Genomic DNA, 17,868 nt, shown 5'->3' with positions numbered 1-17,868 from the left:
TAGAATTTTCTATCCCGCAGCCAATCAATGTGCTTAAAAAATTTGTCCTACGACAAATGTAATATTAACCTTATACGTTAATATATTATGGGTGCTTTCCATTTAGCGACACAAGTCGACACAAGCATTATTCTATCTTTTTTCAGTGAATAACACAAACAAAGATAGAATGACACTTGTGTCGATTTGTGTCGCTAAATGGAAAGCACCCTATATATTGTGCGCATGCGTCTAAAAATATCATGGGGCCTGTTCTTTTTAGCTGCACTGCTACACTAGTGCAATTAGTTAGAGTGAAAGAAAGTATGTTTGTCTCTTTCCAACTTATTGCACTAGTGCAGCAGTGCAGCTAAAAAGAACAGACCCATGATCCAAGATTGCTGGTTATTGCGTGCACATACGTTCGATGGGGTTATGTGTTCCATTAAAAATGATTAGATTTCATATTCGAATAATATATACACGTATTCAAGTAAAACTTATTTAACTTATTTTCTGACAAATACTTTTGACACAATAACAAAAAAATCGAACGAATGAGGTCCAAAATAGTCTCATGTGTATATCATGTGAATCATACGTTGCTATCTCTTTTTGTAAAAAAACGTAATTTACAGCAAAACTGTTATAAGTATTACGGAGTCATGCCGCGCTCCTCTACGCACGTGCTCAATATGCAATTAACGAGGGAAAAACTCAAAAAGAAATCTGTAAAATATCTTGGCAATGTAAACGTATCACTACAAGTTAGTATTACACTGACGAATGATATAATAAAAAATATTCCAAAAATTTCTTGGACTCTGTTAAATAAAAGTATATTTTTCCTTAAGTTATAATTCAATATTAACATTAATTAATATATAAATTTATTTGTAGATTCTAGGCAGCGGGGCTCGTGGTGCACCAAGGTGTGTTTACTTAACAGCAGGTCATATTAGCTATATTTTTAATTGCGGGGAGGGAACACAGAGGGTAGCATATGAACATAAATACAAATTAATAAAATTGGAACATATATTTGTAACATCAACATCGTGGAATAACTTAGGTGGCATGCCAGGAATGCTCTTAACAATACAAGAAGCTGGAGTGCCAATAATTAACATACATGGCCCTAAAGGGACTGTAGAATTATTTGATGCGGTCAAGAAATTTGTGATGTTACAAGCTCTGAAGATTCACGAAGCAAAATGTGACGAATCAGAGCCATATACAGATTCAGTAATGTCTGTATCATATGTTCCTATTACTAAATCAAGTACACAAGAAAAAGAGTCTATAGATAATATAGGAGAAGAAGAAATTGATGATATTAATTATTATAACTACACAATCAATTCTAATGGCAAGCGAGTATTTGATAACAGAGTAGAGAAAGAGAAAAAAACACAGAAAGTTGAAGAAAAGTCTGACAAGACAAGGATATCGAGTGCAATGTCCTATATTTGTAGATTGCACCCTCGAGCAGGCACATTATCCTTGGAGAAATGTGTAGAGAAAGGTGTACAACCTGGCCCTTTATTTGGTCAACTCAAAGCTGGCAAAGATATTACTCTTCCTGATGGTACAGTCGTTCTCAGTAAAGATGTCTGCTCTCCAACAACGCCAGGCCCTGTTTTCTTAAGTATGTTGACAAACGGTTTTAAAATGATTTACAAATATTTAGATGATTATGTTAAACATTAATTTCTTATTTTTTTTAAAGTTTTATTTATGTATAGTTGTAGAATGCCCATTGGAAGATTATTTGGAATCCTTTGTAAATCACCCTGCTTTTGTACAACATCAAGCAACAGCAACAATGTCTAACGAAAATGATAGGCCATATTGCATTATTCATTTCACACCTCAAAGAGTGATAGAAGATCCTCGTTACATAGACTGGATGAACAAATTTGATAGCAACACGCGTCACATAGTCGTGAATGAGGACAATGAGTGCATGGGTACTGAAGCGATTCACAGGCATCAGCACAAACTTCATATGTTGCACTCTGAAATATTTCCTTTCTTAAACGAAAAAAGCTTTCAAAAGAAAACACGGGTAAGATATGTGAGATATCTCAAAGTTTTTTGTCTTAATCTCAAATGTATCGCAATATTTTTTCATTTTTCCATAAATATAAATTTTTTTTCTTTCAGGCGAACGATTTGCCCATCATACATCGTCCCAGAACAAATCATACTATTCACTTACAACCAGAAATAAAATATGATACGATGAATGAAGTATCATTGCATCCAGAAGAATATATAAAGGAGGTTTATGAAATCGAAGGCTTTTCAGAAATGTTGAAAGATCTGCAAACAAACATGAACATCGAAAAAGAAAGATTATCTATTGGAAAGGAATATCCAAAGATCATTATGTTGGGCACTGGTTCTAGCATTCCAAGTAAAGTCAGAAATACGAGCGGTATACTCCTAAGAGTGGATCAAAATCACAGTATGTTGCTAGATTGTGGTGAGGGCACGTTCGGACAAATTGCGAAAATCTATGGAAAATACACGATAGATAAAATCATAAAAACAATCAAGGTATATTAATGCTTCTATATATTTTATAATTTTGCAATGGTGGCTTTTGTAACACTTGCACGAATTATATTTCAGGCGGTGTACATATCACATCCGCATGCTGATCATCATATCGGATTGATCGGTTTTCTGAAAGAAAGGCAAAAGGTCACGCAAGATCCTTTGTATCTATTCGCGCCGACATATATTGCTATGTGGTTGCGATTATATCATATGCGCTTCGAACCTATTTTGCATCAAATGACGCTGATTCCGAACAACGAGTTCTTCATGGACGTACATGAACCAACGGAGCACAAATACAAAAGTATGTACAAAACGTTAAATGTGCAAGCCGTGAAAACGACATATGTCAAGCATTGTGCTCATTCTTTCGGTATTTCTGTAATACTCAATAATGGGAAAAAAATAGTGTACAGGTATGTTTTTTAAAAACTTTTAACTAATTTTTTATAAACTTTTCCATATATAATACATTAACTTCAATTCAACTACACATAATGAATCTTTGATCTATTTTTAATTTTAATTTAATTTGGAATAGGTTTCTTTATCATTACTTTTTATCTTAATGTGATATGTGAATTATGACAATGTTAAATTTTCAGTGGTGATACTATGCCATGTAAGAATCTCGTGAAACTCGGTCAAGATTGCGATTTACTGATTCACGAAGCGACAATGGAAGATGATTTAGCGAAAGAAGCGAAGATAAAGTTACATTCGACCACCTCGCAAGCCATACAGGCAGGTGAACAAATGCGATCGAAGTTCACGCTATTAACGCACTTCAGTCAACGTTACTCAGTGATACCTCTCTTGCCGAATGATGACAATGGCTCTAAATTAAACAATGTAGGTATTGCGTATGATAATATGCACATTAGTTTGTCACAATTGCCACTTTTGCCTTTGATGTACCCGACATTAAAATTGATGTTCATTAAACATTACACGGAAGTGGAAGAACGAGCTGCTAGACGTCGAATGGCAATGAACTTATAATAAATATTATGCGATAACACGCAAACAAATTAAGATCATAATTAACACTTTTGTTTTATTGGTACTCAATATAATATTCTCTGTTGCTGAAAGTTCAATCAAGTCTAACAAATGTTAAATAATACGTTGTATAGCAATGGAGAAATCAAATGAAAATGTTACCTCTTTTAATTTTTAACATATAAAATAAACTTTTCAAACTGATAATGAGATCTGTAGATAAAAAATGATGCCATTAATATATTTCTTATATTTTCATGAAAGAGAAAATCAGTCAGAGAGAAGTTAGAAATCTATTATAGAAAATCTGTTACTAAAGTTGAGTACAATAGATGTAATAGTGAATTCTTTACATCACTCTGTATATAGTTCGATAATATATACAATATTAGTTTGCGAAAAGAATTACGTCTGACTGAATAAACAATTCAACTGAATAAATAATTCAGCCAAAACTCTGATCAATAAAAAATTTTTTTATTATATCCTTTAATTTATTACATCCATTATTCTTAATGCATTTCTACCGTGAAAAAGTAGTAAAAGAGATTGCCGCTTACATAAGTATATAAAGAAGTAGTGTGTATGTGTGTGTGTGTACGCGCGCGGGCACACAATAGTCATCGTGATGGATCAAGACATATATTTCATTGACACATCTTATCCAAAGATATAGAATACTCAACGATCACGGTTTTCATACATTTCGCGCCATAAATACGCGTTCCGTTCTCGTAATATATAAAATTAAGTGGTGCGAGGCGTAGATAATATATTATGATTATAAAACAACAATGTTGAAGAGGCAAACGTATATTTACACGAGACTGATTTCAATGTCTTTCGAAATAATCTATCTGACATATCTATTCTCGTATTTTTCATACAATCCTATTCGATATAGTACTATATAGGAATTTCGTAAAACATGAAACATATAACATTGGCGATCCTTTGCCAATTTGTTATGAAAAGTGAAGATTAAGTCTATCTTACTGCTAAAAACGCGTGATATCCATCGAAGTGTATCGTTCTCAATAAACGTAAAAAAAAGCGAAGAAAAACGCGAATCTGTATACTACTGTAAATCTTTCCATCACCAAGCCTTAGTTTGGCCTTATTTAATATACGCGGTAGGCTAGTAATAGGTGTGTGAAGCATACGAAGAGAATACAGAAAAACTCTTCTGTGTGCATTTTATTAAATGCGTTTTGCCTAACTTACGATCGTAACGGATGTATCTTGGTAATTAAAACTGTATAAAATATGAAATATTGAATCGATAAAGCGGCAGTGGTCGTGAATATTGGTCAACTTGTTGGATTTGGCTCTCTTTCGAATGTATCTATTTAAAAGATAAATTTGTATTCATTTAAATAATTCGCTTAATTAATAAAATGCATTCATAACTAGTAAAAAACTTGGTACCACGCTACGAGCAAAAAGAAAAATCTATATATTTTCTTTTTTTTTCTTTTTTTCACATTAATGATTTACATCACTTTTCTTATTACAAAATATATTAATATAAAATAAGTTAATATAATAACAATCATTAATTTTTTTATAATAAAACAAATTATATGTAATAAAAAATCAGTTACAAATAATACACAAGAAAGACATAATATTTAGCTCGCAACGTGGCAAGTTACCTACAATATACAGATATAAAAGTTTGTGTATTATATAGAAAATAGACCCTAGACAGTTATAAAAGTATTCAAGCCGGTCTTAAACTTTTGGATAAATCGTTTATCGCATCAGTCTTGAATATATTGAGGAAATATTTTACTAAGATTTGAAATAATAAAATTGTATATTGATATATTGTGAACTTTATGCTGATTGCTCGACGCGGTATGCTCGATTAATTAAGTACGCCGCAGGGGAATTAACCCAAACTGCGAATCTTTTGTCATTGTTATTCGAAGGGATACGGTACTGTGCGAGTTACGACCAAAGCTGAGGAGGCAGTGGAGTACAAATCTTGCTCGTTGCACGTTTTTTACGTTATATATATATTGCCCACATTAGAACTCCCACTTCGTGGCGGACTCGTAGTCCGACTCGCCTAAACGCAACGCGCCGTTCTTGCCCGCGGTGAGATACCGGCCGTCTACGCACTTGATGCAGATCCGTGACGGCTCACGCAGCTCCAGATAAAATCCGTCGGATGGCATGTCCGAATCTACGGTAACTCCTTCGCTATCCGCATGCCAGTATCTCCCGTTTTGTCCTATTTATTATGATGAATAAATAAACGATGGATAAAATCAAATCAAGTAATCTGGAGACAAATGTAACAATATCTTATTCTTTTCAACGATAAACTAATAGTTATATTATTTATATTATATTATGGAATATGTTTAAAATTTATAATTTAGTCACCAAGAAAAATGATTAACTCAATTTGATGATTAATGTGAAAATTAAATGGATTATATGAAAAGAAATTTACCTTTAAATCTGACCACACCGCGTTCGCATCGCTCGACACGTATCGTCTCGTAGATGGCCTTGTTGCACTCAAGCTTGGTACTGGCCGCGCTTTTAGGTCCGACGAAGCCCTGTTCGCATCGCAACACCAGCACAGGCCGATTCATCAGGTAAAAGTAGTACTTGGCAGCGTCGGAGTCATTGCCATTCAACGAGTCGGCATTCGCGTAGAGGTGACCGGATCGCTTGGTCGCCAGGAACTTGCCGTTGTTTGCGCGCAACGCGACCGTACCGTCATTTGACTGCCATGCCAAATCGAAGAGTGCATTCGACGAGCGCTTGTGATCGGATGCCTGGATACCACCGCCGGCTTCCAAGCTCCAGTAACGATCCTGCATCGTTCGTACGTACCATCGTTTCGTCACCCGATCAAACTCCAACTGGAATGTCTCATGGCCAGAGATTTCGTCTTGATTGGCCGTCACGTCGACGCCTAACCAGAATCGAAATATCAATTTCTGATTAGTAATTCTGAATCTATATTTTTATGACAACGAGAGATCGCATTAGCAAAGTCTACCTTGCTTCACGGAAACGTATCGCTGATTCAATGCCGCGACGAATGACGCCTGCGGTAGAGATTCTTCTAAAGAGAAAAGCTCGTCGCGTGTAACGGTCGTTGATCTTGATTTTAAAACGGCCTTACTTCCAATGGGTGCCAAGTATGCGCCGTGAATATCCCTGTGAGAGATATCAAAATGTTTAATCGACACCGTCTCGTATAAATAATTGTATCTCATTATATATGCAAGCAATTATACAGAAGGCTCAACGAAATGATTGCTAATTAACATTAAGACAGCTTTATATACATACCGAAGGGCGAGAAGACCGGCGTGAAATTCCGCAGCGTATAAACAGTCTCGCGTGCAAGCGTCCAACAATTTACCGTCACGTGCGAGATATTTATTATTGCATGTATGTAGCGCGTAATGACCACCTTCAGACTTAGCACGATCCTTGTGACTATCGTCGTCGCTCATAGTCGCTGGACGAAATTCCAACGTGAATAGAGTATCCTCACCCCAGGGCACCGGCGCGTCCACATGAATCTCATCTTGAGTTGCGCTCAAATGCGCAAAACGTTTCCTTCCGGCCGATCGAAGATTCACCTAGTCGATTAGTATTAAAATTAGTATTACCTATATATATATATATATATAATTACAAATTATTAAAATCTACAGAGTGATAAAAATTATTTAAAAATTATTTAAGAACAATCCTTCATAAATTTTAATTTTAAAAACAATCATTTCGAAATATGTAGAAAAAAATTTTATAAGAATTTATAGGATTATTTTTATCTGCTCTACATATCCACAAGAGATTGTCCATCTTTACCGAAACATTCTGCATATATATTTTTCAAATTATTGAAGTATGTTTTTCAATAATCTTCAAGTCAGTTAAAAGAATTTAAAGGTATCCATGCAATACAGTATAATCATAACAGAACAAAGCAATGTCGTAATGACTTAAGACTGTTTAATTAGTTGGTCGAGAAAATAATATATAATTAGAGAAGAATTGTGTATAATACATAACGCAACGACTAGATTAGGTAAACCACAGAACCATGGTTTCGTAAACACTTTGTTTGCAAGACTTGAAAATGCAACAGGTATTTTTAAGTTGTACCTGCGGTCTGGCGGCAAGATGTACGAGCCAGTATTCCGCCTCGCCTGGAGCCTTAGCGGTACACTTCAATTCATCTTGGCTCGAGCCTAAGAAATAGCCTCTCTGAATATTCTTCAGCGCCCATCGTCCACTGCCTGGAATTTATCATGGTTGCCGTGAAGAATCGCCAAAATATACATATACATGTAAATTTTAATCATTCGTTACAAAGCCTCGATTTTAAGTTAAATGCCGGATGCTTGAAGAATATGACCGTCCGATAAATAGCGCAAAAAATAGAAATAGCTATTACGATGTTCCCGTCTAGTTATAAGTTTATATAGTTTATTTCTAGATGTATATATAACTACAATATAAAATATAAAATTGATTCTAATATCGAGACATCCGGAATGTTTTGTCATCCGCTCTGTTATGTCTGATAACATACGTATAATCTTTGATTTAATAATGAACGTTTCGTCATCCGCTCTGTTATGTTTGATAATATATGTATAATTTATAATTTGATGAAAAACAAGTTAAATAAGACAATTTTAATAGATTACAAGTGATTGATTTGTAAAAAGGATTGTAAAAGCTCTCTCATGTATACCATCAGAAGCGAGTTGTATTTGAAAAGCACATCCTGGGTCCGATGAGTCCTCGCTTTCGCATGTAACGTTACCAAACTGGTCGACCGCTAAGTATCGATCCAAGTGCGAGCGAAGGAAAACCTGATGCTCGCTGCCCTCCAGAGTCCATAATTGCTTCTTCTTCAGACTCGAACCATTGGCGTTGATCTTGAAACCGAATGTCTCCGCTGTCAGATACTTAAATTTCCCGTTTATCAATCCAACCTGAGAAAAATCGTATCAATTGTAATATAATTCGCTAATTTTATTTCCGCCAAATAAATGGTTTAAAAAATTCATTAAATTTATTAAATATAATTAATAGCAATCTAAATAATAACATAATTTTTTTACCGTTATAATCAAGAATATTTGATGATTAATATCTAATGTGACAATTTCAAAAATGAAGAAATATAAATTAGATATCAATTAATATAAATTAGATATTAATGATCCAAGTTTTTCAGCAATGCCACTAATGTATTCTCACACAGTTTCGACAAATTAGACAGTTATATCAAGCTAATTTGTATCCAATTAATTAGTATACATACTGTCCATCCCGATTTATCGACACCGTTCTCAGATCCTATATTCTCCGAACCGTTGCTCTGCATCGTAATGACGTAGCTGGACGAACTCGGTCGCTCTTACTCGAGTTACAAAATCAAAGTAATTTCTCAACGTCTGAAACAAGCACACACACTAATTATAAAACATTGATCATTAAAGGTGTCATTAAATCCGCTTATCTCGAGTTATAGTCAAATATAATTATCTCAAGTAAATAATTGTAAAGCAGTAAAGAACATTTTTTTAAGCTCTTATCATTACATTCTATAACAATCTTCAATTATATTATCGATTAGAAAAGTGTCAAAGGAGAGATTTCACAAAATTTACATTATTTATATTTTATAAATTCCTCATTGATCTTATAATTGAATATTTAATACAGACAAACTTAAAATAATTATTTTACATTACGTTGGATATCTACCCTCATATTTTATGTATGCATTTAATTAAAGCTTAATTATTAGGCCAATTACATTCATTCCTTCCTCTCATAAGATAAGCTTCACTATCTATCGAATATCTTTTCGCAATCTCTGTACAAATTATTATTTTGAAATAACATACATATGTTATAATAATCGTTATTCACGAGATACATGAGCGTTATAAGTCACATTTAGTGGGGAAAGCACCGAAGAGCATGGGAGGCTTTATGTGCGCCGATTGAGAAATCCGCTACTGCGCGTATTGATCCTCGAGAGAGAGAGTTTCATCCCAACGCTATCGCCAGCAAACGTCTACTAACACGAGACAAAACACCGCTATTATTTGCCGGATAAGCGCTCCCTTCCGCGCTTCTCGCTTTATTTATACACGTCTCATTCCATTGTGATTCCGCCTGCTTTAAACCACTTTGACCATAATTTTATTTCTTCTTTTAATAATCCCAATTATAACAGTTATTGTTAATGTCGAAATTATAATATCGAAAAACACATTCTGTTTTTTATCGCTATGATATTATATGTATCGTAAAAAATTATTAGAAAAGAAAAAAAGAGAGAAAAGATCGTCGCCTTGTGACATTGTCATCTGTAAATTCTTGTTTCTCGTAAATAAAAGAATTTTCGAGATTTAAAATAAATCAATAAATTTAAATAAATTAATTTTAATAAACTGAATAATTTTAATAAATAGTAGACGAAAAACTTTACATCATTAAAATGTATGAGAATTAATTGCGAAAGATTTCGATCTCTAGACATTGCGTGTAATTTATTTATAGCATCTTATATCAACGATGGGGTAAAATTGCATATGCAAATCTGCTTCACTTTATTAGAATTGATATCTGGCCTATTTATACATCTATAATCAATCTTATACATATTTTTCGAATCTCTCACCGATCGTTTATTATCAATGCCTGTTAAATATTTCTATATTTCGCCAGTAACATAATTATAATCATTAATTTAATTAATTAAATGAAAACTATTCGCGCAAAAATGTATCAATTTTTCATTACTTCTTTGCATCTGTAACTAAAGAAACAGAAAGGAATATGTATTCGGAGTTTATAAGAATCTATTCCGAAAAATCTACATTTTTAATTTATAACTTATAATCCACTAAAATTAAACGCTCTAATTCGTCAAAGAATGTGTCGAATGAATGTGCTGATTCGTTTATATATGCGAGACATCCTATATAGTAACAGGCATCTAACTGCAAGTGGCAGATAAACGTAAACGAGCCGTTCAACTTGATGCGGCGTGTCATTGAACCGGTTTTATTCACGCCAATGCCGTAAATCAGGACTCTGAAACAGGACTCTCCTGTTTCGCACAGCGATCGAAGTTTTTTAATCCATATCGAAATAATTATACGCGAGACGCATAAAAGCGATGTTGCGCCACCGATAAAACGGTATGTGAATTGAAGCATTCCCACGTAACACGTTCATAAAACACGCAGGAATAACAGAAGAAGAGGTCCTTGAACTCGAGAAAGACATACCTTAGTTTTTATGAGGTACCGTGACCGTGATATTCAAGATATTCGTAGCTTGACGAGCAAGAAACACACTGTTTATTTAATTTAATGAGCTCAATTAAACTGCAAAGTAAAATTATGTTATAAAGTTATTACTTAATATATTAAAGAATTATTTTTCATCGTTTATAAATGAAAACCTATGTAAGTTATGCTTGAAAATTGGAAAGTAAAATCATTTTATATTGTAATGATAAATACCTTGATACGTTTTTAATTTTTCTTAATTTGCTTTCTGCATATCTATCATTAAAAAAAATATTTATTAAAATTTTACTCATTTGTACATTTTCTTAGTTGCACGTGATTTAACATAAATTCAAAATAATATCCATCTGACATAAAAATTCAAACTGCACAGAGTGTGAATAGTGAAAGCACACGTCGCTTTGTCAACACACGGTAGATAAAATCGCTCTTAAATTTTCCAGTCACGAATACGAACGGAAGTACTTTCAACGACAGCGAACAAGGACAACGATGCGTTAAAGCGCAAAGATGCGTCGACACGTTCGATTCAGTCGACTCGATTGAGGAAATTGAGCGAGAACTTTCTTCAAAAAATCTCGTAGCCATTAAATAAAATATTATTCGATTAAAATTGTATCAAATTTGCTAAATTTTATATATTTTGCATATTAAAAAAAAATGTGCAAAATATTATATAAAATTTAGTAAATTTGGTACAATTTTAATTGAATATTTTGTTTAATTTCTACGGGATACAATATATATGGCAACGAACATCGCTCGTTATATTTTGAAAAAGCAAAAGGACACCGCGGCCATGAAACAAAACAGTAAATAAATAGTCGCCGACGATAAAGAGATCCAAAAGTACAAGCACGTCGATCGGATTTAGAACGATAAATGTGGCACGATCCTGCCATACTCGAACTTGAGCGGCGCGGTACTTTTACGAGCCGTGTGATGCAAGTATCGGTCCAAGAAAAGCCGCAAGCGGGTCTTTGGCCGAACTTGGTCATCGCCGAGGGCACTGATACCATCATCTCGCTCGATTTACTCGATTATATCTCTATTCGGTCTTCTCTCTACTCATGTTTTCCAATCAAGGATATTCTTTTTCTTCATTAATGACACATAAGAATCCAATACTAATGTCAATAATTAATTCATTAATTTATTCTTAATTGAAACTTGAAAATCCTTTTATAGAGATGAAAATATTGGTGAGAATATTTTTTATTTAATTAGGAAAATATAAAAATATATAAAAAAATCATATACAAAAATTCTATTATAAACATATGAAATATCGCATCAGTTTCTAGATATTAATGATATAAAAAATACAGAAACATATTAATAAAAAATATATTTTCTAAAAAAAGTGCAACAAAATATAATAATTATATTCATTTATATAATAATGACTTTTTTATTACTACAAGACTCAACTCTCGGCCTGTTGAAAGGACTGATATTCCATACGTGAACGCTTAATTAATCGCTTCTGCCTCCGAATCACAAAACGACATAGCTCGCGCGTTCTCGTTCCAAGTTATTGACACTAATTGGAGAAAATTCGCAGTGTTTAAGCTCGAATATAAGTCGTAAGTGATTTACTTATATTTCCGACGTGATTGCAACGATAAAGTCACGCGAGCCTCTCTCTTCATTCGAGCTGGCAACGGAATCCGTTATGCGTCGGAAACGCGAGAGATTACCGTGAGATTTAAAGAAAAAAAATAAAGAAAATATACGAACGCAACACAACCGCAGGCAAGATCCGTATCACGCCGTGTTCGACGCGGCATGATGCGAGGAACAACAAACGGTACATACAAACGTCCGGTACATCGCACAACCGATATACTGGATGGTTCATTATGTGTAATATACACAAGATGCACCATCGCTGGAGGAAATATTGTCACGTAAAAATTGAGTATTATAAGTATTGCATGAGACGATGCTGAGTGTTCCTCAGAGATATCAAATGTAATTTTTTGTTAATTCAAAAGAAACGACAATATTGAATTAAAATAAAACAAAAGAAAGATTTAATTCTTATTATTATTGATTAGAAAAACAATAAAATGTCGCTTCTCTCGGGCAATTTTGACCGAAGGACTTTCGGCGTATCATATATCGTGCGCGTTTTTTTCCTTCTTCCTTTGTGCAGAATCGCTCTAAAAGCCGCAGCTGCGACTGCAACGCGAAAAGTCGCGACAAGAAACCAACGCGACACGTGTATGAGCGCAAAACTGTCGTGCTCGCGTTTCTTGCGAGCGCACGTGCCTACTGTACCCTTTTTATCGCGTTTACTTTCGCGGATATTACCATCGCGATGAGACGGTTAAGTAGTGTCCGAGTGATCACGATGAGATACTTATATATTATCCTAATATATTTTTTCTCATTATATTAGTACAATAGCATGCACACACATACATATACACAAATATATATATAATTATATAAAATATTAATGATAGAGAGAGAGAGAGAGAGAGAGAAAGAATATTTGCTAAATATAACACTTGCTGGAAAAGCAATTCTGGATCACTTTTAAAAATTATGGTATCATCGTACATTGCTTTATGTCGAGCGGAAGAAAGGTGCAAAGTGCACTGCTTATCCATTGTTATGTCGCACAAGCGCATACATAGATCTTCTATTGCTCGCGTTTAAATGTCTACAATTACAATCTCACGTCTGAAATAACGGGGTGCATAATCTCATAACGATAACGTGATTCGCCAAGTTTAACATTGTCCATTTATATCATCAGTTCTTTTTATTATATTAGATATATACTGGTTTTTTCCGTTCTTTCGTTCACAATAGAGTTCACAATAGTTATCGATATAATACAGACTTTGTTTCAGTCGACGATTAAACGCAGATCGATATGAAATTTCGCTTTTAATTTATCGCGATTGAGACGTCAAGTTGAAAGATATTTTTATTGTAAATTATACAAATAAATTAAGAATTTAATTTTATATGATTTTCTTTCTTCCTCTCTTTATTTAGAAAATCTTTGATCTTAAAACAAGAAGAGCAAATCGAGTGCTTTTTCGCATTCTCTATTTTTTAAATTTTATTTTCATATCTCTCGTGATTTTATTCCATAAGAAAAACAAACCTGAGAGAGATATATACAATCATAAATACAATATATTTTACATTATTGTTGAATCGAAAATATAAAATATGGATGAAGAGAATTTTGTTAATATAATTTCTTAAGTGGATCTTTCATGATAGAATTTCGGTTTCGTGGAAAACATTTATTCAGGAATGAAAAGAATGCGCGTGTGAATGCACGTCGTGTGTTTTACTTGCAATGCATGCAGCTACAAATAACAGGTCTCTCTGTCGAGGATCTCTATAATAGCTTTCCCACGCATTTAAAATCGTTAACGAATCCCCTGCTTAATCTGCTAATGTACTTAGGGTATAAGGATATTTTTAAACTCTTTCTCGCTTTAAGCGGCGGAGGAAAAATTTATTTCGTCTCTTTTATTTGAGCGATCAGAGCTTCGTAATTAGAAATAAATTTGCTCCAAACGCTAATTTTTTGCGATCTATTTGTCAAGATGAAATTCTACGAAGATAAAATAAAAAAAGCTCTACTGCTAATATAAATTCGACACCAGTCTCAAGACGAATTAAGTTTTACTGAAATTGTATCGAATTGAAGAGAAGAAATATGTATGGAAAAAATAAAATATACGAGGGAGAGAGAGAGAGAGAGAGAGAGAGAGAGAGAGAGAATGATGAGGGAGAAAGTGAGACGAAACTCCAGATACGTCAAGTTTCTGTATACGATACAGTACGCAAACCAAGTTTTCTGCCTCTTCCTGATTATTTTTCTCCAGAATACCGATGTGTCATACCGTGGCGCCCTTTCGTTTCGACCAGGTCCGACCCCACCCAGGCAGGCAAAACGAAGAGAACTCACACCAACCGATTAGGATGACTCACCACCCGCCGCACTCCCGCGAGAGCGAGTGCTTCCGTACGAAATAAAAGGTACGCGCTGTCTCTCCCCCGCTGATGCGTCCCTCACGCGAAGGTCGATAAAAATAGTTGGCATCTCCGAAGTGAAGGCCATGCGTCGACAGCGAATTTTCATGCCGCGCGACGAAGCGCTGCCTCTCGAAGGGCTTCCCGGTCGGTCTCCATGGGAACTGCCCCCGTGACGATCCCTTCAAGGTTGCACGAGCTGTCGCGAGGATTACCAGTCTTGATTGTCTTGCAATAGTCATGTAGCGCCAACGATATTCATACATTTTGGATTTTTTGGATGGTTAACTGAGTTCACCGTCTGTCTCGTTGAAGGATAGAGTGTCTAATAAAGTCATTAATTAGTCGCTTCTATAAATCCTAGATATAATGCAGGATGACACACTCACCTAGAATGTTTCAATGTCTCAGTTCTTTAAACGATTAATCAAGGATCACTAGACATCCCATATTAAAAGAATTTTGTTTCTCTAATAATTTTGAATTTATTTATCTAACAGATGCATGATATTTAAATATTAATTCTATATCTTTTAATCCACTTGGATCTTTGCTTAAGAGGAAGGTAGGAAATATAAGGGAATCAATAATTTTCGAGCTACAAGCAATTAAAATTGAATTAAGAGAGAGAGAGAGAACAAATGGATACTTTATTCCTCGTATAATTTCCTAGATTTAGGAGTAGATTTAACGACTACAATGTAAATTATACAAGATCGAGAAAGGAAGCGTGTTTCGACTTGGTCGAGCAGCAGTGTATCTACCACACGAATTTACATCGCTACGTCATTCACGGCGTGTGTGAACCGAGAGAAACGCTTTGTCCTCGTCGCACCCTCGCGCGCCCCTTGTCGTCAAGGGGTATTGAACCTTTCACCTACTACATAATTTTAGCTCGAGTATCTCGCATATGTAAAGAGAGCGAAAAATATCGCGATGCCATCCAAAAGTCTTCTAAGAGACATTTAAAAGACTCCCTAGCAACCTAGTGTCTAAACGACGTCGTGATCGCTTCTCCTAATCTAAAATATCGCGTTGTTGGGTGTACTCCGGTGTACGCAGGACAACCGAGAAGGACGAAACAGGACGCACGCGAACGTTATCCGAAGCCGGAATCGCAACCTCGTGTTCCGCCGATAATCACGGGACAGGAAGCTGAGGCCGACTTCTCTTACCTCTTTCTCTCTCTCTTTCTGACTTCCCGCGAAGAAGTCCTGCTTCCCTCAATCGTTGGCTCCTTGACGCTCCGGTCCGGTCGAGCGTATCGATGGCACACACGCGCGCGCGTCCCGTCCCGGCTCGACGCGATTCGATCCGACTGGATTCGGCCGCGCCTCGGTCTCGCCGAAGGATGCGTGCGTAGGACCGCGAGAGGATAAAGTCGACGGTGCGCGCGTAAGCAGGGAAGATAAACGCAAGTCGCAGGACGAGAGAGAACGACGGGAGCAAGGAACCGGCGTACGCGAGAGGAGCGCGAGAAACGGGGACCGCACGAATCGACGCTCGTCACGCTACTGAGGCCCGCCGCGCAACGTCGGCCGCTCCTAGTCCTAGGCAGGCAGGCCCCGCCGCCTCGCGGCGACGCGGGAGCGCACGAGGGTAGGGGTTGACGGCTGTCGCATCCCCCCTTCTCCCTCACTCTTTCTCTCTTTCCTTCTCTTTCTCCTCTCTAGCGATGGCGACGATTCCCTCGTGTATTATCTACGCAGAAAGTACTTTATATTCAAGTTAACATTATTCGTTTCGAATATTCTTATAAGCTTGTACGAATCTATCGCAACACATCACAAAATTTAGCATTCCAGCTAAGAATGTAATCCAGTATATTAAGTTGGAGGAATTCCATTTGCCATACCGGAGTAGATAAGATATTCTTGAGAATTCCTCTTGAAAACTTGTGACGAGTATATTTTGCAAAAATTATTATCAAGAAAATATTCTTCATATATATCTTTCACATATAGGTGACCGTAACATGTGCGAGGGAAAATAAAGAGAATTTCTTATCTTTCTTAGTAATAGAATGATATTCCGTATACGAAGAAAGATCGATATAAAGAAAAACATTAAATTTAATTTCAATTTTAATCTTCGATATTTTCGCGTAGTAAACAGATGATCGAATTTTTTATTTTTTATTTTATAAAGAACTAGTCCTGAAGTAGCGATATATTGTGTATAACTAGTGCACGTACATTGATAAAACCTTTTTATCGTAATAGTAAACTGCAAATGCCATGTCTTGATATCTTTAAAGGAGATATAAAAAGATATTCTGATATCTAGAAAATACAGATTGCAATATCTCTTTTCGCTTATAAGACTTTTTCACCCAGTTATAAAATCAATTATTTTCCTTCCTTCTCCCATTTCTCGAATATAAATCAGTCTCAAGTTTCAAAATTAGCTAATATCAGCCTTTATCTTGTTCATTTTTCACCGAAATATTTTCTAAGAAACGCTTCTGCGCTTCGCTTGTCAAATGACAGGCCGAGCAACAATCTAACAACTAAAGAACGGCAGATTAATCAAATCAACAAGAGCAAATACCTGTCGTTAAACAATCTGCTTCGAAGGGATCAGGCATCGACCTCCCGCGAACAAGTGGCATGCTTGTTCGGTAGGAAGCGAAACCGGTCTGGGCCCATCGCTCGCAGCTGACTCGGCACGAGACGAGAGAGTCGCGTGCAGCAGAGGAGGAAGACAGAGAGGGTTGGACGCGAGTGGTAAACGTGCATCGAACTGTCGACGCGGTTATTGTATAGGGGCGGTGAACCTCGTCCGTGTTTTTCGCGTTGCCGGCCGGCCGTCGCGATAATAATTTCGCGCTATTTTCGCGCACGAATCGCGTCCGCGTCCTTCGCGGAATCGATACGAGAAGCCGCGGCGTCAGCGAGCGAGCGAGCGAGCGCGACGTGGACCTTTTTCGATCAAGAGACAGTCGCATACATATTACATGTCATTACATTATGTCATCCCGTACAGAATCTCT

The 17,868-nt window shown here is 35.9% G+C and overlaps 2 protein-coding genes across 2 annotated transcripts; one reads left to right on the top strand and one right to left on the bottom strand.

The window, feature by feature from the left end:
- The first annotated feature begins 352 nt into the window (after positions 1-352).
- Rnasez (ribonuclease Z) lies at positions 353-4,029 on the top strand. Its single transcript, XM_083081458.1, has 6 exons — positions 353-746; positions 880-1,627; positions 1,725-2,047; positions 2,146-2,541; positions 2,617-2,960; positions 3,150-4,029. The coding sequence occupies exons 1-6, from the start codon at positions 537-539 to the stop codon at positions 3,544-3,546; spliced, it is 2,418 nt and encodes an 805-aa protein (XP_082937584.1). The 5' UTR covers positions 353-536; the 3' UTR covers positions 3,547-4,029.
- Singed (fascin domain-containing protein singed) lies at positions 4,003-16,395 on the bottom strand. The gene is made up of 8 exons (XM_083081473.1): positions 16,052-16,395; positions 8,861-8,993; positions 8,285-8,528; positions 7,690-7,823; positions 6,865-7,160; positions 6,569-6,729; positions 6,011-6,481; positions 4,003-5,785 (listed from the first exon to the last, which is right to left on the bottom strand). Exons 2-8 carry the CDS (start codon positions 8,921-8,923, stop codon positions 5,580-5,582), a joined length of 1,575 nt encoding a protein of 524 aa, XP_082937599.1. The 5' UTR covers positions 8,924-8,993; positions 16,052-16,395; the 3' UTR covers positions 4,003-5,579.
- Between the last annotated feature and the right edge of the window lie 1,473 nt (positions 16,396-17,868).

This window comes from Camponotus vicinus, unplaced genomic scaffold (assembly GCF_025532165.1).
Source record: "Camponotus vicinus isolate PSW18456_S1 unplaced genomic scaffold, iyCamVici1.0 SCAF_1, whole genome shotgun sequence".
Lineage (NCBI taxonomy): Eukaryota > Metazoa > Arthropoda > Insecta > Hymenoptera > Formicidae > Camponotus > Camponotus vicinus.
Note: the sequence above shows the minus strand (reverse complement) of the source record. Positions and strands in the feature narration are given on the sequence as shown.